The 27,298-nt window shown below is 45.4% G+C and overlaps 1 protein-coding gene across 1 annotated transcript in view; it reads right to left on the bottom strand.

The window, feature by feature from the left end:
* ACSBG2 (acyl-CoA synthetase bubblegum family member 2) overlaps positions 1-8,663 on the bottom strand; it is a 32,360-nt gene extending 23,697 nt beyond the window's left edge. The window contains exons 1-4 of the mRNA XM_029217800.1: positions 8,605-8,663; positions 6,837-7,066; positions 3,087-3,175; positions 2,133-2,253 (exon numbers count right to left, since the gene is read on the bottom strand). Coding sequence (XP_029073633.1) covers positions 2,133-2,253; positions 3,087-3,175; positions 6,837-7,066; positions 8,605-8,659 — 495 coding nt within the window. The 5' untranslated portion in view covers positions 8,660-8,663. The remainder of the gene's footprint in view (positions 1-2,132; positions 2,254-3,086; positions 3,176-6,836; positions 7,067-8,604) is intronic.
* Positions 8,664-27,298: the final 18,635 nt, after the last annotated feature.

The raw sequence follows: 27,298 nt of genomic DNA, 5'->3' as shown, positions 1-27,298 counted from the left end.
CTGCAACCATCACAGAGGGTTGAGGGAAACAGCCTCCTGAATTCTGCTGTACAGAGCTGTGGTTTTGGTCGGTGAGTCGAAGGAGGCCCTCCCGGCTCTTCGTCTCCTGGCACCTTATGCTTCACAGCCAAGATCCAGCTAACCTTCTGGTTGGAGTAGGGCTACAGAAATCCTCCATGAAGGTGGCTGGAACTGGCGGGGGTTCAGAACTCTCTACCTAAACCTAGACCTGTAAGGTTGAGGTAACCAGGCCTGTGGGGTTCTTGCCCCCCTGTTTGTGCAAAGGAAGGAGTGTGCCTGTATGACATTTCTAGCCAATCCAGTGAAGAAGTCATTTCCAACATCCAGTACGCTCCTTATAACCAGGTCTCTGGCATGACCTGGAGAGAAAAGATGACAGAAGTGCTTGTAACAGCTGGACAAGAGTTTTCCAGAGAGAGAAGAAACAGATATCCAAAAAGCCTGAAGCAGGTAGTAGCCGGGATGTTGGAGGGATATAAAAAGTCCAGGCTGGCTGGAATGGGGATGGAAGGGAGAAGGCCGGGGGAGGATGCAGGAAGGGATGGAAGGGCCAGGTAGGCCATGCCTTGGAGGTGACAGCAGGAGTTTGCAGTTTATTCTAAAGGAAGAAGGGAAGCACTGGAGGGTTATGAGCCGTGACCGTCCCCCAGAATCAAAGATTTCCAAGTGGAGCTGAACGTCCAGTTTGGGAGGAGAGTATCAGAAGCCTGGCTTTGAATCTTCCATGCAGAGCAACCAGAACAAGAAATCTCCCACAAACTGCATCTTTGATGAAACTAAGAGATGGAAATAATTCATGCATGTGAGGTTGAATATACCAGAACAAGGACAAGAAGCCATAGCAATGAGGTGGCTGCAGGGGAAAGGATGGGGCACGTGACCTCTTCTGACGGTGGAAAAACCCAAATCGGAAACCAGTATTCACGGCAAGGAGAAGGGCCCCACCCATCACTCATCACCCATCACCCATCCCGCAGTGTGTTCTGCTGCGAACAGGACAGACAGGGCATGACATGAGCACCAGGGACCAAAGAAGCATGCCTTCAGAAAGCAACTTCAGAAAGTGGACGTCTGTCCTCACCGAACCAGCTCAGGAATTAGGCGTCGAAGGAGGCCTGGTGGCACAAAATATCCTGTTTCACCGAGTCTGGCTGGATTCCATTGAGGCTGGCAAATCTGCCCTGATTTCAGAGAAGTTAAAATGTGGGGAAACACATGGCCCACGGCGTTCAGAGGATGCCATCCATGGCGAGACATCTCAACTCGAGAAATATCAAAAAGTAACTCAGGAAAGATGAAATATGGTATTAAAGAAACAGTCACAGGAATTCCTTGGTGGTCCAGTGGTTAGGACTCTGCGCTTCCACTGCTGGGGTCCTGGGTTCGATCCCTGGTCGGGGAACTAAGATCCCACAAGCTACGCGGTGCAGTGGCTCTTGGGGTGAGCCATGAACCTGGCCATCGAGGCTCACCCCTCCCAAGGACTCCCCTCCCCTCAAAATCCTTCTGCCCAAAGCTGGTTCAGGCAACTGCAGCTCATTCAAACACAAGTCATTGGAAACGTTTCTTGCAACATTACAAAGATAACACAAGGGGGGTAAAAAAAAAAAAAAAAAAGGAATAAGAGAGGGTCAGATTTCACTGTGCGCAAAAAGTCACTGCAAAGCAAAGGAAAATTGCCCCCTAACCTTCCAACGTAAAACCTAGGACGTAATGGGGTAAACGCAGCTGGGAAGGAAGAACACAAAGCAAACATACAAGCCCTGAGGGGAGAGCCAGACATCAGAAAGCAGTGAAACAGGAAGTGGTCGGACTTATGAAAGAAACGGAAAAGAAAGACAAAAGCATTTCCGAAAGGAGGACAATTATAAGAGGTGAACATAGCAAGGATGACAAGGTTCAAAATAACTGTTTCTAAAAGAAAACTGATAAACAGTGAACTGTATATAAAATAACACACAAACACATTTTTAAAAACAGAGGCTGAGTAGGAAATGAATACGCATTGGAAATTAAACTCATCCACTCCACGCACATCCAACTCCACACATACACAGCCCCCTCCTTCCCCCAGTGACTGGCAGGCAGCAATGGGGGGCGGAGGGGTTTACCGAAAGGATTTTCTGCAGCTGTAGGTCATTTTCCACCAGCAGGATGTTCACTTTGGCGTGAGCAATGACATATTGACAGGCTTCCGCAGAATTGGTGGCATAAATACCAACACAGAAGCCCCTGGGAAAAGAAAACACATGCACGAGTGTGCCCCACACACCTTAAGTCGAGAACGAACGTCCTGGAAGGTGGGGGGAGGGGAAGCGTCTGCGGGGGAGGGGGAGGGTCTGCAGGGAAGGTCTGAGTTTGCAGCCTCGGCACCAGCTTCCCTCCCTCCACAGCTGGACAGTGATGATGAGAGGATGGGCTCCCGGGATGTCATTATGACCTGGAACCCTCACAGTACCCCATTTTACAGATGAGGAAACTGAGGCTCAGGGCAGGGAAGTCACTTGTTCAGGGTCCCACAGCAAATAAGAGGTGGGGTTTGGACTCCCCCACCCCTCCACCCGTTCTCTTCATTCGCAACCTTTCGTTCTTGCTTTGAACCATTCTGCTGTGGGTTCCCTTTGTATCTCCCTGCTGGCTGATGACATCACGGATCTTTCCGAGTGCCTATTTGCTACTTCCCTTAGTGATGTTTCTGTGCAAGTCTCTTGCCCATTTAAAAATCTTCTTTTTTTTTTTTTTTTTGGCTGCACTGAGCAGCATGTGGGATCTTAGTTCCCCGAACAGGGATCGAACCCGTGCCCCCTGCGGTGGAAGCGCAGAGCCTTAACCACTGGACTGCCAGGGAAGTCCCTCTTTTTGTGTTTTTATTCCTGAGTTGTAGAAGTCCCTTGTGTATTTAAGATACTAGTCCCCTGTTGGACGGGTGTGTGTGTCTATCTCGCCGGCTCGCCTGCGGCTGCTTCTGCAACCCCTATTCACATCTCCGTGGGAACCAGCCTGGGGCTGCCAGTCCCGGAGTAGCACCACCCAACATCCACAGGGACCCGGGCCCGAGGTCTTACCCCGCGAAGATGGCGCCAAGAGCCGCAAGGAACCACTCGACGGAGTTAAACCCAAGGATGCCGACTGAGTGGAAAGGCTCCAAGCCCAGCTGGGAAGGCAAAAACAGACAGACAAACAGAAAACAGAAGCAACAGAGTTTGCAATCCGGTTTGCTTCCGGATGGGATCTGCTCACTGGCAGGTGAAAGCAGACCCCAGAGCCCACGGAGTCACAAGGGGGACAGCCCGTGTTGAGATGAAAATCCGGAGTGTGATTTTTTTGTGTGTGTGACTCTTGGGAGGTCGGTTTACCTCCCTCTCTGTAATACCCCCTTTATTTATTCTAATTTTTATGTATTTTTTTCTATATTTATTTATTTTTATTTGGTTGCACCAGGTCTTAGTTGTGGCAGGCAGGCTCCTTAGTTGTGGCTCGCTGGCTCCTCAGTTGTGGCATGCAAACTCTTAGTTGCGGCATGCATGTGGGATCTAGTTCCCTGACCAAGTATCAAACCCGAACCCCCTGCATTGGGAGCGCGGAGTCTTAAACCACTGTGCCACTAGGGAAGTCCCCTATGTATTTTATTTTTTAACCATTAACCAACTCTAAGTGCACAGCTCAGTGGCATTAAGAACATTCACATTGTCCTGCAACCATTCCCACCATCCATCTCCAGAACTTTCTCATCTTCCCAAACGGAAACTCTGTCCCCATGAAACACTCACTCCCCACCCCCTCCCCCAGCCCCTGGCCTTCACCATCTACTTTCTGTCCCTATGGATTTGACTCCTCTAGGGACCTTTTATAAGTGGAATCATATATTTGTCCTTTTGTGTCTGGCTTCTTTTACTTAGTATAACATCCCCTAGTTCATCCGTGTTGTGACAGGTGTCAGCATCTCACTCCATTTTAAGGTTAATGTTCCATTGTATGGATGGATCACAATTTGGTTATTCATCCATTGATGGGCACTTGGGTCGCTTCCACCTTTTGGCTGTTGTGAGCAATGCTGCTGTGAACGTGGGTGTCCAAATATCTGTGCGAGTCCCTGCTTTCAATTCTTTTGGGTCTGTACCCAGAAGTGGAATTGCAGGATCATATATAGTGATTCTAAGTTTAATTTTGTGAGGAACCGCCAGACTGTCTTCCAGGGTGGCTGCACCATTTTACATTCCCACTGACAGTGACTGAGGGCTCCAGTTTCTCCACATCCTCACCAACACTTGTTATTGTCTGTTTTTTTTTTCTTAATTAGCCATCCTAATGAATTCATTTTTAGTTTTAATCATAACAGTACTCAAAGAGTGATACCCTATAGTGGTAATAAATTGCACTTTTGAAGGCATAGCCCTGATCTGAACGTGGTTGAGGATGAATCAGGAGACCTGGACGTGAAAGTGATCATGCTTGGTGGTCGCCCCCCCTTTTGTCCTGGAAACTCCAATTTTGTTGGCTGTTTTAGTCACCTGGGCAAGGCTGGCAGTGACCCTCTGTCCCCGGGGGAAACCTAAGCATTTGGAAGGCATCTGCCTGCGTCAATGTGTAGATAAACTGACTTCTTTCTGATTGGATCCCTGAGATTTAGGAGAGCAGGGGTCCTTGAAGTCCAGAACTAAGGGCAGAGGGAAAGAGGACCATCTTTCAGGAAGGGTGAACTTGGCACAGTACTATGGCGTGGGGGTAAGGGCAGCCAAGAAGAAATCCAGCCCAAGCAGGTGGTTCCTAATTCCGACCTCTCACAGTCTCTAGATGAAGACACATGGGCATCAGAGGAGGGGAGAGAGGAGCTTGGGTCTAGGTCAAAATGTGATCGGATTTCCTGTAAATCAGAACCATCAGGAGGTGCCCTTTTACAGTATGAGATGTCTGCTACCTTCATTATCTATGGCTGCATAACCTGTCATCACAAATGTAGCAGCTTAAAAGAGCACACATTTATTATCCCAGTTTCCACAGGTCAGGAGTCTGGGGGGCGGCACGTCTGGGTTCTCTGCCTAGGATCTCCCAAAGCTGCAATCAAGGTATCGGTGGGGACCATGACCTCCTCCGAAGCTTGGGGGCCCTGCACTTGGAGGTTGTTTGCAGAATTCATTTCCTTGTGGTTGAATGATTGAGATCCTCTTCTCTTGCTACCTGCCAGCTGAGGACCGCTCTCAACTCCTAGAGTCTGTATGCCATCCCCTGCTACATGGCCCTCTCCAAACATGGCAGCCTGCTTCCAGGACAGCAGGAGAATCTCTCTTAATGGTTCACCCAATTAAGTCAGGCCCACCCAGAGCACCTGCCCTTTCTCATGAACTCAAAGTCAACAGATTAGAGACCTTAATGACATCTGTGAAATCCCTTCACCTTTGCCATCTCAGGAGGGAAATCCCATCATAGCCCACAGTCACAAGGAGAAGATTATACAGCACAAGTACACCAGAGGTTGGGAATCTCGGTGGAGTCACCTTAGAATTCTGCCTAACATGCCTATCAAATAGGCCCAGATGAACAGTTTTGATAATATGATGTTGACAATAACATAGGTAAACAGATTCTCTCATACATTGTGAGTGGACTTAAAGGGCATTGTCTTTGTAGGAACTCATTGTACAAAGAAGGTTCAATATGGCACCACGTGTCATAGCAAAGGCTGGAAGCAACTTAAATGCCCACCCGTAGGGGGCTGATTAAGTCAATACTGTTACATACGTATTTGCAGTTGTTGAAAAGAATATGGATTTAAAAAAAATAATATGGAAGGATCTCAGAATGCAGCAACCAGCCTCCAAGATGAGTTTCATCTCCTGGTATTTGTGTTCTACTATAATCCCTTCCCATATTGTATCAAGGTCTGCTTAACCTTGTGAAAGAAGTGATAGTATGTCATTGCTGAGATTAGGTTATAAAAGATATCATGGTTCCCATCTGGTTCATTCTCTCTTTTGGATCACTCATTTTGGGGGAAGCTGGCTGCCATATTGTGAGGACACTCAAGCAACCCTACAGAGAAGGCCATGGAGCAAGGAACTGAGGCCTCCTGCCAAGAGCCTGCCATGTACAGAAGCCATGTACAGATGACGCAGCCCAGGCTGACAGCTTGACTACAGCCTCATGAGAGATCCTGAGCCAGCAACATCCAACTAAATCACTCCTGGATTCCTGACCCACAGAAACCAAGAGATAATAAAGCTCTGTCATTTTTTTTCTTTTTTTTTTTGTGGTACGCAGGCCTCTCAATGTTGTGGCCTCTCCCGTTGCGGAGCACAGGCTCCGGACACGCAGGCTCAGCGGCCATGGCTCACGGGCCCAGCCGCTCCGCAGCATGTGGGATCTTCCCGGACCAGGGCACAAACCCGTGTCCCCTGTATCGGCAGGCAGACTCTCAACCACTGCGCCACCAGGGGAAGCCCGCTCTGTCATTTTGAGTCACTAAGTTTTGGGGTAATTTGTTATGCAGCAGTAGCTAACTAAAACACACATATACTGTGCTAACAGAAAAAAAAGCAGGTTGTAGACTCTTGAGTATGCTACCATGTGTGTAAAAATGTACTTCTATAGAATTATATAACATGTACACATAATTTATTCCACAGAAGAGCATAGAAAAAACTGCAAATGATGGCTACCTCCATAAGAGAGGGGACAAAGATTGGAAGGAAATTTTTCACCAGTTAACCTTGTATCTGGGGGTGCCTTGTGCATTTTGTCCCATATGTATGTATACATAAAAGGAATGATTTAATACATGATGAACGAATGAAGGAATGAATGAATGACTCATTTACCTTGAGTAAGGCTCTTGCAGCTTTCCGACAAGCCTCGTAGTACTGGTTGTAATTCAGAACTTCCCATTTTCCATTCTTCTTTGATGCGAGGGCTGGATAAGTCCCAAATCGGTTGACTGACTCCCGAAAAAATTCAGGGATGGTCATGGGGGTCTCATGGCCTGGCCCGTGTTTTGAAAGCCTCATAAGGACTTCTCCATCTCGGTGAATGGTCCACGGCCCAGGAGTAACTGCAAATAGTCACCAGGGTTGGGTGGCAGACTTTTTTAATTCATTTAATAACTCAGGAGTTGGGGGGGGGGGGCTGTCTTCTTGAACCTGAATTAATCCCACACCTTGAGTGAAGTCACGTGGTCAGTGCTGATCTACTCAAGCTTCCTCTTTCATTTATTTCTTCCTTACCCTCTCAACAGTTTATTATGAAAATTTTCAAGCGTACAAAAAATTGGATTGTATAGCTAATGACCTCTACCCACCACCAAATTCTACAACTTCTAGCATTTTGCTGTATTTGCTTTATCACATCTCCATCCAGCCATCCCTCTGTTTATCCATCCATTCCTCCATCTTACTTTTTGATACATTTCAAAGTAAACTGCAGCTGTCCATCCATTTCACCCTTCAACATTTGAATCATTTTAAAAAGTTTTATTGAGGTATAGTTGATTTATTACAACGTGTTAATTTCTGCTGTACAGCAAAGTGACTTAGTTATGCATATATATATTCTTTTCCATTGTGGTTTATCACAGGATACTGAATGCAGTTCCCTGTGCTACACAGTAGGACCTTGTTGTTTATCTGTTCTATATATAATAGTTTGCATCTGCTAATCCCAAACTCCCAATCCTTCCCTTCCCTACCCCCCTTCCCCTTGGCAACCACAAGCCTGTTCTCTATGTCTGTGAGTCTGTTTCTGTTTTGTAGATAGGTTCATCTGTGGCATATTTGAAATTCTACATACAAGTGATATCATATGGTATTTGTCTTTCTCTTTCTGACCTCTCTTAGTATGATAATCTCTAGGTCCATCCATGTAGCTGCAAATGGCATTATTTCACTCTTTTTAAAAACATTTTAATCATTTGGTGTGAATCAGCCTTTAGTATTTGAATCATTAACTAGAATTCCACATTATTTACAAATGATATATATATATACACATATCTGCATTACATTATTATTACATCTGCACCGTATATAATTATATCTGTACCGTATGTATAATTACATCTACACTATATATGTATATAATTACATCTGTACTATATAGTTATATTCTCAGTCTAAATATTATTACATCTGTACTATATAAACAATTACATATTACATCTGCCACATATATATACACACACAGTTACATCTGCACTATATATAATATATATGTAATATGTAACATATAATATTATATATTTATGTGCTTTACCCACACAGGCTCACCATCCTAATAAGGAGGTGCTATTATCAATGCCGCCCCGCCCCGCCCCCAGTACCAACAATACACACGAGGCTTCGAAAGAGCAAGTGACTCGCCCATTGTCACCGGCTAGCAGAGCTCTGCTCTGAACGACGGGGCCCAGCTGTCAACCACTTGCCTGTGCCACCTCTGCTCCCCGTCACATATAGAGACTTGGCCTCCCAGGTTCGGGCACCTCCGCCAAGGCCAGCAGCTGGGGCAGGGAGGAACTGTGCCTGACTCTCCCGGCCCAGACCCCTTTATAAAAAGCCATGGCTGACTCAGTGCACCTTTCTGTCTCACACAGCATACCTCGTTCTTGACTCATGTCTGCCTTAAGGTCCTCGGCCTTCTCTTCTCGAGTCATTGGGGTTTCAGCCCTTCCAGGTCCACAGAGACCAGTCTTCACAGTGCTGCAAGGCACAAAGCAGGGAACTTAGCAGGCCTGGCAAAGGGGCTGCAGGTCTGAAGCCAACTCCCGTGTCTGCTTAGTCATGTCTTCCCAGAATCCTGGGGTTGATTAGTCATGCCTGTCCTGGGCCTAGGAGGAGAGGAGAGTGGCCTGTATGCCAGATCATAGAGCAGTTGTAAAGTCCAAAGGGTGTTCAGTCTTTGAGTTTCCAGAAGAGTGGCTTAAACAGTTAGAATATAGGGGCCAAGTCCACACGTGATCCTTTGGGTGAGAAAACATTTTGAGGTCTCCTGAAGGAAAGCAACTCACACAAGAGAGTTCTGCTCTGGTTGGTTGCCTTAAAGATAGTACAACATGAGGGACTTCCCTGGTGGCGCAGTGGTTAAGAATCCACCTGCCAATGCAGGGTTCAAGCCCTGCTCCAGGAAGATCTCACATGCTGCGGAGAAACTAAGCCTGTGTGCCATAACTACCAAGCCTGCGCTCTAGAGCCTGCGAGCCACAACCACTGAGCCTGTGTGCCTAGAGCCCGTGCTCTGCAACAAGATAAACCACCGCAATGAGAAGCCCACGCACCACAATGAAGAGCAGCCCCCACTCACCACAACTAGAGAAAGCCCATGCTCAGCAACGAAGACCCAACACGGCCAAAAATAAATAAGTAAATATTTTTAAAAAAAGATAGTACAACGTGAAAACCCAAAGGGCATAAAGGAAAAAACAGGGTAAATCTTGTTACATAAAAAGTTTAAAATTTTTCACATAGCAAAGAATACCATGAACAGAATCAAAAGATCAGCAACAAACTGAAAAAAAATATATAGGCAACACATCTAATCAATAGAGGCCTGATTTCCTTAATATGTAAAGAACGCCAAACAATCAATAAGAAATAGATCAATAACCCAATGAGAAATGGGACAAAGACTTGAATAGACAATTCTCTGAAAACACATTTTTAAATGACTTTTAAAAACAGGAAAACATGCTCCATCTCGGTCCAGAGAGAAACGCAATAGAAAATACAATGCAGTTTTCAGCTATCAGATGAAGTAAGACCAAAAAGGTTGAAAAAGACCTTATATTCTTGAGGATGTGGGATAACAGGGGCTCTCAAATACTGTGGTAAAAGTTGATGCAGCCCCTTTAGAGGATGTTGTATTAGTAATCAAGCTTAAGGTCACATGGCCATGAATCCATTGGTAGAGGACTGCAGATTCCTCGCTGCCCAGGGTCCTTGCACACTCAGGAACTGTAGACCAATCAGCGGAGCAAAGCAAGCAGCAAAGCACAGCCGATTTAGAAGAAGCTATAAACATGCACGTGAAGACGTGCCCAAAGCATGCGGCAAACGAAGAAACTAGAAGGAGGTCCAAGGTCCGGATGGAGCGACTGGATCTGTCCAGAACCTGAGGGTCACCCTGGATTCACCCTTCACTCCCCACCTTCCTTTCCTTCCCTCCCTCCCTTCCTTCCTCCCTTCCCCCCTCCCGCTCTCTTCCCCCCCCTCCCCCCTCCCCCCTCCCCCCCACATCTGGTCCACCAGCAAATCCTATCAGCTCAGCCTTCAGAATCAGTCCCAAACCAACCGCTTTCGAGCCTGGGCTCCCTCGCGTGAGCCAGAGGGACCCCAGTCAAGGTGGGGCCCATCACCCGCATGCGCTGTGTGGTTGCTGGCTGGATCCCAACGCAAACAAGATGCTTGTGAGGCAATCGAGGATTTGAACGCTGCCTGGATCTCAGGTGACACGAAGAGAGGATGGTAGCTTTTGAAAGCGTGATAACAACGGCTCTGGGACTCAGTTACAGAAGAGAATCCCTGTCGCTAAGGCGTTCCCAACCTGGAATAATAGCGTGCTGTCTGGGGTTGGCTTTAAAACCAGCAGGCGGGGGGCGTGGTCGCGTGGAGATGAACAAGGTCAACTTCACGTTGACAATTATTGTAGCCAAATAGTGGGTACGTTGTGGTTCACGACAGCGCCAGCTCTATTTGTGCGTGATTGAAAATTCATAGAACTCTACACCAAAAATAAATAAATTCTATGATATGTGAAAATACTATACTATGCTTAGGATGGACAATTTAAAAATATTTCGTGGCTAATTTCACTGGGCTTCCAGGTGTTGCTAGAGATAAAATGTAAGGAGAAAATAATATGAGCAGTAGCTTCCCATTTTCAGTATAGACTTAGGTCTTGTCCATAATATATCGATTACGTTTTGATTGTTAAAAAGTCTTCATCACTTTTCCAAATGTGTTACGTGGTGATAGCATACGGAGAAGAATTTCCTCCAGTCAATTAATGTTTTATAAATAAAGGTTTCCTTTGGCAAACTAGAAAAGAAAAGATGTACTATACACCAAAATCCTATATCCCTACCCCAATGTGAAATTTTTGATAAAATATAAAAAAATTTTTTAATGTAATGAAAGATCTACCCCATGCCAAGCACCATGACAAGCTGTGTGGGGCTACCGTAAAGGACTTTCAGAAAGTATCTGCTTCCACAAAAAAATAAAATAAAATCGGGAATAGAACTCCCACTTGAGGGCAAACGGAAGTAAATTGAGACTTCCCTGGTGGTCCAGTGGTTAAGACTCTGCACTTCCAATGCAGGGGGCGCCGGTTTGATCCCTGGTCGGGGAACAAAGATCCCGCGTGCTGCAGCGCAGCCAAAGAGAAAAAAAAAATCGAAGTAAATTGGAAACACCAAAGTATTATTCACCTAACAGAATTTTAAACTACATACAAAGAATGACCACTGCAGCACTGTTTGGACAGCAGAAGACTGGAAGAAATGGAAATATCCAGCGATGAAGGACTGGTAGTATGCATTATGGAATCCCCACATGGTGGAATGTTCTAGAGCTGTGTAAGAAAACACCAGGAACCAGGAACGCACAGCCGTGTTCACAGCAGCACAGTTCCCAGTAGCCAAAAGGTAGAAACAGCCGAAACACCCCTCAACGTGTGAATGGCTAAACAAAATGTGGTCCATTCGTACAATGGAACATTATTTGACCCCCGAAAGGAGTGAAGCCCCGACACTCCCTACAACGCAGATGGACCTTGAGAACACGATGCTCAGTGAGAGAAGCCAGACACAGAAGGACCCACAGTGTGTGATTCCATTTATATAAATGTACATAGAGACAGAGAGTGGGTTTGTGGTTGCCGGACGGCTGGGGAGTGACTGTTTAATGAGCACAGAATTTCCTTTGGGGGTGATGGAAATGTTTTGGAACTAAATAGAAAAGATGATTGCACAAGACTGTGAATGTACCAAATGCTACCGAGCGGTTTACTTTAAAATGGTTGATTTTACGTTACGTGAATCTCACCTCAATTAAAAAACACCAGAAATGTTGATTCATGGCTCCCGAAATGGAACGTTCTCCAAGACATAACATTAAATTTCAAAAGCAAGATGCAGGACAACGGATAAAGAAGGTGACTGGGCAGGCAGACGGGTACGCGTGTGTGACTCAAGAGGAAAGTTCTGCGTCTCCGGTCTAAGAGGTCATTATCTCCTTGGTGGACACAGTGCAGAATGCCAGCAATCTGACCCCAGATTTGACCGCTGACGCCCTGAGAATGGGACGATGAGAGAGAGGTCTCAGATCACAAAGTCCCCAGGGGCCTGTGGCCATCAGCAGGCCTGTGCTGGTCTCTTCCAGCTTCACCACCGCCAAGAACCCATCCTGCACACCCAGCAAGGGGGAAGGGAGGGGCTGCATCCCAGGGGTCAGCCACTCTCCTCCCCTGGTGCTTCCTGAGCACCTGCTGTGTGCCGGGCAGCGCTCTAGCCACCGGGCAACCAGATGGACAGAAATCCCTCCTGGAACGGACATTCTAATTGGGAGAAACAGCCAGAAAACAAACAAAGATCAATTCAGACGGTAACAGGATGAGCCTCGAAAACATCAGGCTGAGAGAAAGAAGCCAGATACCAAAAGACACAGAGTGTGTGAGTCCATTTATGGGAAGTGTCCAGAACAGGCAAATCCACAGAGACAGAGCGTGGGTTCATAGTTGGCTGGGGCTGGGGGAGGTGGGTGGGGAGTGGCTGCTTAATGAGAGTATGGTTTCCTTTTGGGGTGTTGAAAGTATTTTGGAACTAGATGGTGGTGGTGTTTGTGCATCATTGTGGAAGTACTGAATGCCACTGAATTGTGCACTTTAAAATGGTGAATTTTATGTTTGGTGTGTCTGCCATTAATTTAAAAAAATTCAGACTAATGATGACCAGAATGGAGACAATAGAGCAGGGCGTTGTGATAGAGAGCACTGGGGTGGTCAGGGAGGGCCTCTTGGAGGAGGTGACATCTGAGCTGAGACCTGAAGGACGCGGAGTTCTACTGCAGAGAGTGTTCCAGGCAGGGGGAACCGTGAGGGCGAAGGCTGTGAGGTGGGAAGCAGCTTAGCATGTTCCCGGTGCAGAAGGTAATATGCAGCGTGGCCGGCCTCCAGGCAGCAAGGGGCATATGGAGATAAATACAAAGACGGTCCCCCCCTCATTCCACATGCCCTCATCTACTCAGCTCCAGCTACTGGAACCTTCTCTCCACCCCCTCCCCGCCAACACACACACACTCCAAGCTCCTTCGCACCTCAGGGCCTTTGCACATGCTGTTTATTCTGCTCCAAACACTGTCCTCACTAATCTTCACCTATGGCTTCCTCTATTTATGAGTCCGTTCTTCAGGGAAACATCCTGTATTATCCGAGGCTGGGCCGGACCCTACACCCTCTCATTCCACCCTCTTTCCCTATATTGCACCATCTAGCTTTGTAATTGTGTGTGTATGGGTGTGTGTATGCGACTATCTTGTTGATCATTATATCCCTAACACCTAGTACAGCACCTGGGTTTCGATCAATATTAGATGAATGAATATATATGTAAATATATTGATTCAATAGACCTATGGTTCTCAATCAGTGGTGATTCTGTGCTTCCCCCACCCCTGCCCCACAGAGGATACTTGGCAGTGTCTGGAGAGTTTCGGGTGTCACAAGTTGGGGGTGCTACTGGCATCTATCGGGTAGAGGCTGGGGCTGCTGCTGAACATCCCACAATGTCCAGGATAGCACCCCACAACCAAGAATGATTCGACCCCAAATGTCAAAAGCACCGACACTGAGAAACCCTGGACTAGACAAGGCAGTTATAACGTGAAAATAGCAAGCACAGTCAGCGTCTTTTCTGTACACAGAAGTAGTAGAGGGAGCCCTACGAAGAGAGACATTTCCCTGTGTTCTTGGGCTGAGAGGCTCCCTGTAAAACCAGGGACAGTTAAACTCTGGTTAAACTCTGGTTAATACAAACCAACAAAAGCAATAAAAACAGGTAACGTGGGTCTTTCTGCAAGGACGATTCTGAGAGTTTTATATGTACTGACTCATTTCATCTTCACAACCCTTCAAGGCAGCTACTGTTATTGTTCCCCGTTTTACAAATGAGGGAACTAGAGTCTGGCAAACTGAGCTTGCCTGTGGTCACAGTGTAATACTTTCTCTTTGATCCTGAAACCAGCTCATCATTCATGAGCAGCTCATAAGCGGAGGCAGTATGATTCTTCCACAAAGCTAAGGTCAAATCAAGCTATAGATTAAAAGAATCTTGGCCAGATGGAGAATGTCTGTTTATCAAGACATCAGGAAACAGTAAGTGAAGATAAGTCACTGACCCAAGATGAAGCGTTTGCTCTGTTTATATCCCAAGAAAGAATTCATATACAGAACATGAAAAGACTTCCTCTTTAGTTTTAAAAAGACAACCCCATAGGAAATGGGTGCAAACCATGAACAGACAGTTCACAGAGCAGGAAACATGAACAGGCTATAAACCCAGGACAGGATGCTAAGGTTCCTTGGTAATCAGGGAAATGCACATTAAAACCACAATGAGATATTATTTCACCCCCAGCAGATGTACAAAAATGCATCAAATGCTAGAGAGAAAGAAGAATGGGAGCCCTCCTCCACTGCCAGGGGAACTAAAGATGACATGTCCCATTGGGAAAGCATTGTGGTGTTAACGGTTAAAAGTGAACACATGCATATCCCTGACTTGGCATATTCACTCCCAGTTATATATATACCCAAGAGAAAACTCTTGCACATCAGCCCCAGGAGACATGGACAAGAATGATCACAGTGGCCGTGTTCATAAGAACCCCAAACTGGAAACAGCCCAAATATTCATCAACAGGAGAATGCATGCATCCATCATGGAATGCTATGCAGTGATGAAAATGTAGGAACAGACACAAAAACTTGGGTGCATCTCCCAGCCTTGATGCTGATAAAGAGGCAGGTGGCAGTATGATTTTATTAATATAAAGTTCACAGACAGGCAACATAAATTAGTCCTGGCTTAGGTGGTAAAACAAGAAGGAAAAGTTCTACAGGCAGTTCAGGACAGTGTTACCTCATTCAGGCGAGGGAGGAAAATGAGAAAAAGGACACAGAGGCCTTCTAAGTTTCTAATAATATTCTACCTTCTAATAATATTCTGTCTCATAAGGTGAAGTAGGTACACAGACATTTATTGCTATTCATTAAATTGTACGTTAAAATGTTTTGTGCATCATTTTATACGCAAGATGTGTTTCACAATTTTAAAAAGCCATGTAGGGTTTATTATAGCAATGCAGAAGTTATTCAGCATTCAAATTCTCGCTGAATTTAAGGGACAAGTGTGAGAAACTATATCATCTCCTCAAGAGAGAATTTCATGAAATATCCATTTTTAAATGACAGTCCCTTAGCCGATAAGCAATGGAAGACTCTCCATTTCTCGATAAAGGCTACCTACCAGAACTATAAATATTATACTTAACAATGGCAGCTGAAGTATTGGAAGAGTTTCCATGAAGTCAGAAATAAGACAAAGACATCAGCTGTCACTGCTACTAGTCAGCATTGTTCTGGAGGCACTTAGCCAATGCAGTAAGATAAGAAAAGGAAGTGAGAGGAATAAAGATTGGAAACAGACAACATCGCCATTTTGCAAACAATGTGATCGACTACCTAGACTGTTCAGTCAACTGAAAAGCTGTTAGAAATAAAAACAGCTCTGTAAGGTGATTAGATAGAAGATCAATATTCAAAAACCAGTAGCTTTCTTGTACACCAGCAGCAACAAGTTAAAAGATGCAGTAGAGGGGCTTCCCTGGTGGCGCAGTGGTTGAGAGTCTGCCTGCCGATGCAGGGGACACGGGTTCGTGCCTCGGTCCAGGGACATCCCACATGCCGCGGAGCGGCTGGGCCCGTGAGCCATGGCCACTGAGCCTGCGCGTCCGGAGCCTGTGCTCCCCAACGGGAGAGGCCACAACAGTGAGAGGCCCGCGTACCGCAAAAAAAAAAAAAAAAAAAAAAAAGCAGTAGAAAAAGATACTGAGAGTATCCCAAGGCCAAAATGTGTGTCTGTGGTGAATCCGGCTTCTACCGAAATATGCCTGGATGCTACATTGACGTATTGATACATGAAAAGTCAAGTATGATAGTCAGACACCGAATCCCAGAGGACCCTCGTGTGCCCCTCTCCCATACCACTGGCACCTGCCACTCTTCACCAGGTGCGGTTCTGGCCATCACAGCAAGGCATTGGTTGCCGAGACACCTGGGCACTCAGGGTGTTTCCTTCTTCCACAGAGATGATAAACAAGTTGCTCCTCCTGGGAGCCTGAACATGGGCTGCCCCTTCCCGGCCCTCGTCACTGACCGGGTCCAGCCAGGATAGTGGTGGTGACAAGAGGCAGGAAGGCGGGGATTTTCCCCTCCCTGACAGCACTTCTGGAACCTTCCTCCCAGCCACCTCTTGTGACGTCACTGGCTGTCCCTGCCTCCCCACCCTGCCCCCACTCCTGCTTCTGGGGCACTTCCTGCTTCTCTTTTCACGGATCCATTTGTTCACGCACTGCACTCCTGCACCTGATTGTGACGTTTTTACGGAGCCACAGCACTTACGCTGGGCATCTTGCTAGATGCTGGGACCGTGAAGATGTGCAGAACCAGATGAGGTCTGCTCACGGAGCCAGCGGGGAAACCTAGAGTCATGCAAACAGGGAGACCCAATGTATGTTGGTCAAGAGGGTGTTGGTGTTGGGGGGAGGGCTGACCTAGGCAGGGAGGTCGCGAGAGGTTCCTCAAGCTGAGGTCTAGAAGCTGGGTGGGTCTCAGCCCCGACCTCACCACTTTCTATCACGCTGCCCTGCTTTATGCGTCGGCTTTGCTCATTGCTGCATTCCAGTGCCTAAAACAGTGCCTGGCAGGGATCGCAGCAGGTGCTCAATAAATAAAGATTTATTACCCAAGTATTCTGCTCTGCCAAGAGAGAAGAATAAGGAGGGTTCCGTTGTCTCTGGACCCTTCTGGGTGGTTCCCATCCACGACTGACCAATATCACTCTGCAGAGCAGTGAGACAGCTGTGGTTGGGAGAGTGAGCATCCACCATGAGCCATTCTGCCCCTTCTTTTCTAGACCCCTCACCTAAAGATTGTTTCCCAGGCCCCCTTGTTGCGACATGTGGCCATCTGGCTAAATCCTGACCTGTGGGATGTGGACCTAGGTGGTGGGGGTCACTTTGGGGTTATGCCCTTAATGGAAAGGAGATGGCACCCCAGTTCCCTAGTGGGAGGCTGGGATCTGAAGCAGACACCTTGGACAAGAGGGGAGCTGGACGGTGAGGGAGGCAGAGCAACAAGAGAGAAGGAGCCTGGGTCCCTAATGACTGTGGAGCCACCTGGCTAGTCCTGGACAAATACAGAGTTCCATGCACACTCACACACACACACACATTCAAACACACCTTCATATGGACATGCAATCACATGCACACATGCATGCACACCTGCTCCTACAATCACACCCACTCACATCCTAAGACACACCCTCCTACAGACACAGAATTGCATACAGCCACACACTGAGTCACACACACCCTTTTACAGACACAATTACGTATACACACTGTCCTACATAGGCACTCATACACATACAAACTTCTATGCAGACACAATTATATCTACACATGCTCACACACATATGCATGACAACCTCACATTCACGTGCGTCCTCATTCGATACACGATTGCACACGTATGCTCACACACGTGCACTCACACATCTTCACACAGATACATACTCTCACACACATGCACACACAAGTTTCTCACCACAGAAAAGTCCACTTGGGAAAGACCTGTGCAGAGATATCTCAGCTGAGCCTTGGTGAGGACGGGGTAGATGCTGCAGTGCTTGCCCAGATCTCATTCAGGGATAAAGGGCGTGCTGCCAGCTTCCGGAAATGCTAAGCAGACCTCTGCTGCTGGCCCTTTGGGATCAGCCTCCGCTGAATAGCACCCCAGCGTGTAGGGTTACACTCCCTTCTCAGGGCAGCCCACATCCACGTCATGGCATAAAGTCCCTGCCTGTCACCCCAACTCAGAGCAACTCTGAGAGGCCATCCCAGCCGCCTCCCTGGGGGCAGGTGACCTTCTCTCTCCCTTGGAAGCCCAGTCCTGCTTCCTCCCCTCCCACCAGTGTCCATCCTGAATGCTCCCTAAATAAACAGTTTTGCAAGCTCAGTTTTCCTCTGCTTCGCAATGAGCCCAACATAGTGCAAAAGCAGTAATCGTCTCCCACTCGAATCCCTCCGTTGACCCTGTCTTACCTTTCTCTTACCTGCCCCAGCTAATGTAGCAGCAGGGACCCTTCTTTCCCCACAAGTCTTGGCCATTAGCAGTGACCATGCTCTCTGAGTGGTGGAGGAGCCCCTCCTCCAAGCAGAGGGACAGAGTTTATTCCAGGCCACCGCGCACATTTTAATCGAGAAAAGTCTGACAGTAGAAAACAGGATTGCATGGAGGCAGCAGCTACAGAAAGAAAAGCCCTGATTTGGCAAAATCCATCTACCCCAACCCCGCTGACCCCGGAAGACTCCCCCTCTCCCAAAGCCAAGGGCAAAACGAACTGAAGCTGAGGGCAACTCTGTGAAAGGACCCAGGTGCCCGCATTGGACATCGGGGAAGGGGTGACTCACCTGGGTGTCCTCCACCCCCCTCGCTGGGCAAGGGGGAGTCGGACCCCGAGTACTGCGGGCTGCTTTCAGGATCTGCTCCGCATCCGTCTCTCAGGATGAGAACGGGGGAAGCTCTCAGCCAACCTCCAACTTTCCCCAGTTAACCAACTCACCCACTAACTCAGGTTCTGTCCCCCTTACAAAGCATGCAGATGGCCCTAGTTCATACAGAACCCTCGTGGGGTTACTCTGAAATGCACGTGCATCTATCCCACATGGGATGAGCTGTGTGCTTAGTGAGGGTGAGGTGTTTATTCCCAAACCTGTTTATGCCAGTTGTACTCGTTACCCTAACAGCATGATTTAATTAAATATTATACCCACCAACGCAATACAAGGGCAAAAAATCATTGTTTCTAAGCACAAAGTACAGGTGATTAAAAAAAGATTGATGAGGGACTTCCCTGGCAGTGCAGTGGTTAAGACTTCCCCTTCCAGTGCGGGAGGTGCGGGTTCGATCCCTGGTCGGGGAGGTAAGATCCCACATGCCTCGCAGCCAAAAAACCAAAACATAAAACAGAAGCAATATTGTAACAAATTCAATAAAGACTTTAAAAAACATGGCCCCCATTTTTAAAAAAGTGATTCACAATAGTGATTCACAATTAAAAAAAAAAAAAAAAAGACTGATGAATTAAGCAAGATGGTATATTGCGTCTGGGAAAAAACTGGAAATCTACCCTGTTCAATATGGTAGTGACTACCTGTGTGTATATCTAGATTTAAATTTTTATTAAAGTGAGAACTGTACACTTTAAAAATGGTTAAGAGGATAGATTGACTGTTACTACAGTTAAAAATAAAAATAAATTAGCTTAAATTTAAACTTCAGGTCCTCAGTCACACAAGCAATAGTTCAAAGGCTCAATAGCCACATGTGGTTGGTGGCCGCCATATTAGACAACCCAGATGCAGGACATCTCCAACATGCTCTAGACTGGACTGGCAGACCAGTTCTATATCCCGGGTGTTCTTCAAGTATCTTTATGCTCTTACTACACTCTTGTGATTACAAGCTCTTCATGATAGCCAGGAACATTAAAGATGGGATAGTAATTTGACTATTGAAACGTTTATAAAGCTTATTCACGTATTCAGTGGGTTGGTTGGTCATGTGAGAAATTTCAACACCTTCTTTTCTTATACTATCTATTTTATTAAAACAAATTTGCTTTTCTTGGTGATAATCTGTATCATCAGAAACTTCCCTTGTAGAGCTCTCAACATTGGCTTCCTCACCACAGTTTCCAAGCTTTTGCTGAAAACCCAAGAATTCTTTTCTTGGCACCCCTTTGTCCTTGTGGGCCCATCCCATGATCGCCATGACCTTCAAGATCAAGCAAACAAGAACTTTTTGGACCTCTGCTTGGGGTTTCAGGCTAGGAAGCATCTAAAGAAGAGACTCCCCCCCATCTTGAAGAAACTGAAATCAGAAAATGTAGAGGTTGATTTATGCAAGAGATACCTAAGGATCTCCAATGGGCAGATCCATCTTCAAAGAGAAGGACTTAGGAGCCGTACATCAAAAGGGTACAGAAGATCTCTAGGACAGAGGGAAACAAAAAGCCAAATGAATCCCTGCCTTAAGTGACTTTTTCCAATGACCAGTCAAATACTGGAATGCTCACACATCCAGAAGTTTCTCTGGGCACCAACCCTCCCCCAACCCAGGTCCTGTGTCCTGTGTTGTTTGTGTTGTGCTTCATCTAAGCATCACTCACTGCCTGGGGAGCTGGGGGGAGGATGAATAGAGCAGAAGCCGAGAGGAAAGTCTGTGGCTTGAAGTAAAGGGCTGGGGATTTGAGGCTCAAGAACTGATACCCACCCTCCTATATTTCTGGTGGGAATAAAAAATAGTGCAGCCAGTTTGGAAGACAGTCTGGCGGGGTCCTCAAAAGGTTAAACATAGAGGTATTATTTGATCCAGCAATCCCACTCCTGGGTGTATTCCCAAGAGAAACGAAAACATACGTCCACACAAAAACTTGTACATGAACGTTCACAGCAGCGTGATTCATGATAGCCCTCAAACCAAATATCTGTCAGTGGGTGAATAGATAAACAGAACATGGTGTATCCATCCAAGGGAATGTTATGCAGCCATTTAGAAGGAATGAAGCTCCTGGGGACTTCCCTGGAGGTCCAGTGGTTAAGACTTCGCCTTCCAATGCAGGGGGATACCACGATACCTGGTCGTGGAGCTAAGATCCCACATGCCTCACAGCCAAAAAACCAAAACATAAAACAGAAGCAATACTTTAACAGATTCAATAAAGACTTTAAAAATGGTCCACACCAAAAAAAAAAAAAAAATCTTAAAAAAAAAAAAGGAATAAGGCTCTGATACATACTGCAACACTGATAAACGTCAAGAACATTTTTGCTGGGTGAAAAAGCCACATGAGTCATATACTCTATGATTCCACTTATATGGGGAATCTAGAATAGACAAATTCATAGAGCCAGAAAGTAGAATAGATGTTGCCAGGGGCTGGGGGGAGGGAAGAGGGGGAAGTGACTGCTGATGGGTGTGGCCCCTCTTTTTTTTTTGCGGTACGCGGGCCTCTCACCGTTGTGGCCTCTCCCGTTGCGGAGCACAGGCTCCGGACGCACAGGCTTAGCGGCCACGGCTCACGGGCCCAGCCTCTCCGTGGCATGTGGGATCCTCCCGGACCGGGGCACGAACCCGCGTCCCCTACATCGGCAGGCGGACTCTCAACCACTGCGCCGCCACGGAAGCCCGACCCTCCTTTTAAGGTGATGAAAATGTCTCGGAACCAAATAGAGGTGATGGCTGTACAACACGGTGAATGTACTGAACGTCACCGAGTTGTCCCCGTTCAAATGTGGAGCTTTAAATTTTTTTTAAAATAATAAATAAATAGATTATCCTGACTGTGCAGCATTATTTAACACTCAGGATGTGCTCCATTAGAGCAACTCAAGGTCAGAGAGGCAGAGCCATTTGGCTGAGGTCACACAGCAAGCAAGTGATGGAGGCACAGAAATCCTGCTTAGTTCTGTAACTTTGCTCCACCCCAGCTTTTCACAGAGCATCCCAACCCTCAGAGAGCCTCTGAGTTGTGGTCCCCAGAACCAAACGGTGCTTAATACAGACTGGCAGCTGCACCACAGCAGGACTGTCTCCTATTTCACTGGTGGGAAAACAGAAAAGTTAAGTAACTTGCCCAGAGGCACACAGCTGGTCAGAGGCAGGGTGCCTGAGAATGCCAGTTCTAGACCCACATCACCTCTCTGATCTTTGGTCTGTCGTGGTTGACACTGAATCCGTTGTGTGTCCCAGCTCTCCTTTTTTCTGCATCCTTGAGATCATTAACCAGAATCTGACCCTGTACTTGCATGTCTCACCTCTCTCTGATTCTAGCCCTGTTGCATCCTGTCTTTATTTAAAATGTTGACATTTTGTTCATCATGGTTTTTTTTTTTTTTGGCATCATCTTGGTTTTTTTAAAATATTGCATTGAAATGCTATTCATCTTGGTGATTGAGTTTTCTGCTTTTAAAGGACAGGCAGGAGAGGAAAAATTGTTGATGTTTCCCCTTTCCCCCTCTTCTTGCTCAGAATGGGGATGTGATGCCTGGAGCCATGGCAGCTATTTTATAATCATGAGTCAACAAGCAAGGGGCACAAGAAGCCAGCGGCTTAGGACATTAAGAACCTGAGCTCTTGACAACATTGAGTGGTTGAATGAAAGTCAGCAACCATTTACATGCAGATTTCCTGTGTAGTGAAAAAAATAAACTCATTTTGTAAACTGCTTTGGTTAGATTTTCTTTTAGATGTAGTCAAATGCTAACTGCTACAATCTTAAAATGATATTTCTGGGCTGACTTTAGAGGTTAACAGTTTATGATGGGGTATATCATCTATCTAAGTAATTAACCCCAAATTTCTCAAGATAAAAATCTAAAACCCACTGCTGATGCCCGTATATTGTTGGTAGGAGTGCATTAGTACAGCTTTGGTGAGAACAGTTTGGCTGTATTTGTCAAAATTTTAGAACATGTATCCTTTTTTTCCTTCCCCTGTATTATGTCAACTCAGTATTTTATAGGACTAATCCATTACCTTTTTATATTTAGACTAATTTCTAAAAATGTTATGAAAGTAATACATGCCCATGGTTTTTAAAATTCAAAAGAAACAAATAATCTGATTAAAAATGGGCAGAGGACCTGACGAGACGTGTTTCCAAAGAAGATATCCAAATGGCCAACAGGCATATGAAAAGGTGCTCAACATCACTAATCTTCAGGGAAATGCAAATTCAAATCATAATGAGATGTCACCCACTAGACGTCAGTCAGTTAGAATGGCTTCAACAAAAAGACAAGAGATAATAAGTGTTGGTGAGGGTGTGGAGAAAAGGGAACCCTTGTGCACTGCTGGTGGGAATGTAAATTGGTACAGCCACTGTGGAGAACAGTATGGAGGTTCCTCAAAAAATTAAAAATACAGCTACCCTATGATTGGGCAATCTCACTTCTGGTTATATATCTGAAGGAAATGAAATCACTGTCTTGAAGAGATACCTGTACTCTCATGTTCACTGCAGCACTATTCACAATAGCCAAGACCTGGAAACAACCTAAGTGTCCATCGACAGATGAATGGGTAAAGACAATGTGGGGTGTGTGTGTGTGTGTGTGTGTGTGTGTGTGTGTAATGGAATACTACTCAGTCATAAAAAAGAAGGAAATTCTGGCATTCAAGACTATATGGATGGTTCTTAAGGACACTATGCTTAGTGAAATAAATCAGACAGAGAAAGAGAAACACTGTATGATCTCACTTATATGTAGAATCAAAACAAAACACGGGGGACTTCCCTGGTGGCACAGCGGTTAAGAATCCGCCTGCCAGTGCAGGGGACACAGGTTGGAGCCCTGGTCCGGGAAGATCCCACGTGCTGCAGAGCAGCTAAGCCCGTGCACCACAACTACTGAGCCTGCGAGCCACAACTACTGAAGCCCGCGTGCCTAGAGCCCGTGCTCTGCAACAAGAGAAGCCACCGCAACGAGAAGCCCGTGCACTGCAACGAAGAGTAGCCCCCGCTCGCCAGAACTAGAGAAAGCCCACGTGCAGCAGCGAAGACCCAACGCAGCCAAAAATAAAATAAGTAAATAAATAAATTTATAAAAAACAAAACATGAGAGGGCGAAGCTGGGGCGAAGTGAGCGTAGTATTGACGTATATACACTACCGAATGTAAAATAGTTGGCTGGTGGGAAGCAGCAGCACAGCACAGGGAGATCAGCTTGGTGCTTTGCAATGGCCAAGAGGGGTGGAATAGGGAGGCTCAACAGAGAAGGGATATGGGGACCTGTGTATGCATATGGCTGATTCTCTTTGTTGTGCAACAGAAACTAACACGGTATTGTGAAGCAATTATACTCCAAAAAAGATGTATTTTACGAAAATTGCTTTGATTAGAACTTTTCACCCCTTCAGTGTAGTTATGGCATGCATTTGAAATACGGTTGTGTTTGTTTAAAAAAATACACAAACAACTAGCACACCATTGTAAAGCAATTATGCTCCAATAAGGATGTTAAAAAAAAAAAAGAAAAAAGAATACAAAAACAAAACCAAACAAAAACAAAACACGGAACTCACAGATACAGGGAACAGATTGGTGGTTGTCAGAGGTGGGGGTGGGGAATGGAGAAATGGGTGAAGGTGGTCAAAAGGTACAAACTTCCAGTTATGAAATCAGCAAGTCCTGGGGATGTAAGTCAATCACAGTGTGGTGACTTCAGTTAATAACACTCTATTACAGGTTTGAAAACTGCTAAGAGAGTAGATCTTTTTGTTTCAATATATTTTTTATTGAAGTATAGTTGATTTACAATGTTGTGTAAATTTCTTCTGTACAGCAAAGGGATTCAGTTGTGTATATATATGTGTGTGTATATATATATATATGTATATATACATTCTTTTTTTTAAATACTCTTTTCCATTATGGTTTATCACAGGATATTGAATATAGTTCTCTGTGCTCTACAGTAGGACCTTGTTGTTTATGCGGTCTATGTATAAAAGCTTCCATCTGCTAATCCCAACCTCCCACTCCATCCCTCCCCCAACCCCCTCCCCCTTGGCAACCACCAGTCTGTTCTCTATGTCTGTGATTCTGTTTCTGTTTCGTAGATAGGTTCATTTGTGTCATATTTTAGATTCCACATATAAGTGATATCACATGGTATTTGTCTTTCTCCTTCTGACTTACTTCACTTAGTATGATAATCTCTAGGTCCGTCCATGTTGCTGCAAATGGCATTATTTCATTCTTTATGGCTGAGTAATATTCCATTGTATACATGTTCCATTGTATACATGTACATCTTTATCCATTCATCTGTCGATGGACATTTAGGGTGCTTCCATGTCTTGGCTATTGTGAATAGTGCTGCTATGAACACAGGGGTGCATGTATCTTTTTGAATTGTAGTTCTGTCTGGATATATGCCCAAGAGTGGGATTGCCGGATCATATGGTAGCTCTATTTTTAGTTTTCTGAGGAACCTCCATACTGTTCTCCGTAGTGGCTGTACCAACTTACATTCCCACCAGCAGTGTAGGAGGGTTCCCTTTTCTCCACACCCTCTCCAGCATTTGTTATTTTTAGACTTTTTAATGATGGCCATTCTGACCAGTGTGAGGTGGTACCTCATTGTAGTTTTGACTTGCATTTCTCTAATAATTAGCAACGTCGAACATCTTTTCATGTGCCTATTGGCCATCTCTATTTCTTGAGAGTAGATCTTAAAAGTTCTCATCACAAGAAAACAATTGTAACTCTGTATGGTGATGGATGTTAACTAGACTTATTGTGGTGAGCGTTTTGCAGTATATGCAAATATGTAATCATTATGCTGTAAACCTGAAACTAACATGTCAGTTATACCTCAATACAAATAAAATTTGAAAAAAGAGCAAAGAAACCTGCCCCCACAAATTTAGGCAGAGGGATGGACTGGATACATGGAGTCATAGTTCGGAGATTCCTACTGTAGACTCCCCAGGGTGATTCTCATTTTTATTTTTCCAGAGGAAAACTATAGCTTTTCTCACAGCTCCCCCTGGTGGGAGCGTCCGTCTCACGCACCGGGCCCAGAGGGAACACAGCACAGCATCTGGTGTGTCTACAGCAGGCAGCAGAGATGGAATTCCCTGGTTTTTGAGTTGTACTTTTTAATTAATACCCATTGGTAATTCGTACCCATTGTTTTGTTGTTGTTGTTGCTTATCAGAAAGATCAGAAAGGTTTATAACAAAGCAAAAATGCCCTGTTCCACCTCTGCCTCCTAAAATTCCACAAGTATCCCTCCCCCAGGAGCCAACCATTATGGATACCTTGACTGTTTCCTTTGGTAGTAACCTCAGTTTCTGTTATTGTTGTTGTTGTTGTTTTGGCCACGTTGCATGGCTTGTGGGATCTTAGTTCCCCAAGCAGGGACTGGACCCGGGCCCTCAGCAGTGAAAGCACGGAGTCCTAACCACTGGACCGCCAGAGAAGTCCCTAACCTCAGGGGGATTTTTTAATTAATTTTTTATTTTATATTGGAGTATAGTTGATTTACAATGCTGTGTTAGTTTCAGGTGTACAGCAAAGCGATTCAGTTATACATATACCTATATCCATTCTTTTTTCAGATTCTTTCCCCGTATAGGTTATGACAGAATTTTGAGTACTGTTCCCTGTGCTATTCAGGAGGTCCTTGTTGATTATCTGTTTTTTTTTGTTTTTTTTTTAAACATCTTTATTGGGGTATAATTGCTTTACAATGGTGTGTTAGTTTCTGCTTTATAACAAAGTGAATCAGTTATACATATACATATGTTCCCATATGTCTTCCCTCTTGCGTCTCCCTCCCTCCCACGATTATCTGTTTTATATATAGTAGTGTGTATATGTTAATCCCAAACTCCTAATTTATCCCTCCCCCCCGCGTTTCCCCTTTGGTAACCGTAAGTTTGTTTGCTATGTCCCTGAGTCTGTTTCTGTTTTTGTAAATAAGTTCATTTGTATCACTTTTTTTAGATTCCACATATAATTGATATCATATGGTATTTGTCTTTCTCTGACTTACTTCACTTAGCATGATCATCTCTAGGTCCATCCATGTTGCTGCAAATGGCATTATTTCTTTCTTCTTTATGGCTGAGTAATATTCCATTGTGTATATGTGCACATCTTCTCTATCCATTCATCTGTCAATGGACGTTTAAGTTGCTTCCATGTCTTGGCTATTGTAAATAGTGCTGCTATGAACATTGGGGTACATGCATCTTTTCTAACCTCAGTTTTAGACATTATCTTCTCACTTCCTGTTACAGCCTTGCTATCTGACGATCTTCGTCCATATCTTTACATGAATTACTATTCTATTACCTATCCTCATAACAGCATAAAATAAATAAATGAATTGACCCCTTCATAAAATGAAAATCTAGGAGAAAACCAGAATCCACCACA

This window comes from Monodon monoceros, unplaced genomic scaffold (assembly GCF_005190385.1).
Source record: "Monodon monoceros isolate NGI ecotype Baffin Bay Population unplaced genomic scaffold, NGI_Narwhal_1 Super_Scaffold_12, whole genome shotgun sequence".
NCBI lineage: Eukaryota > Metazoa > Chordata > Mammalia > Artiodactyla > Monodontidae > Monodon > Monodon monoceros.
This window is presented reverse-complemented; position numbering and strand designations above follow the sequence as displayed.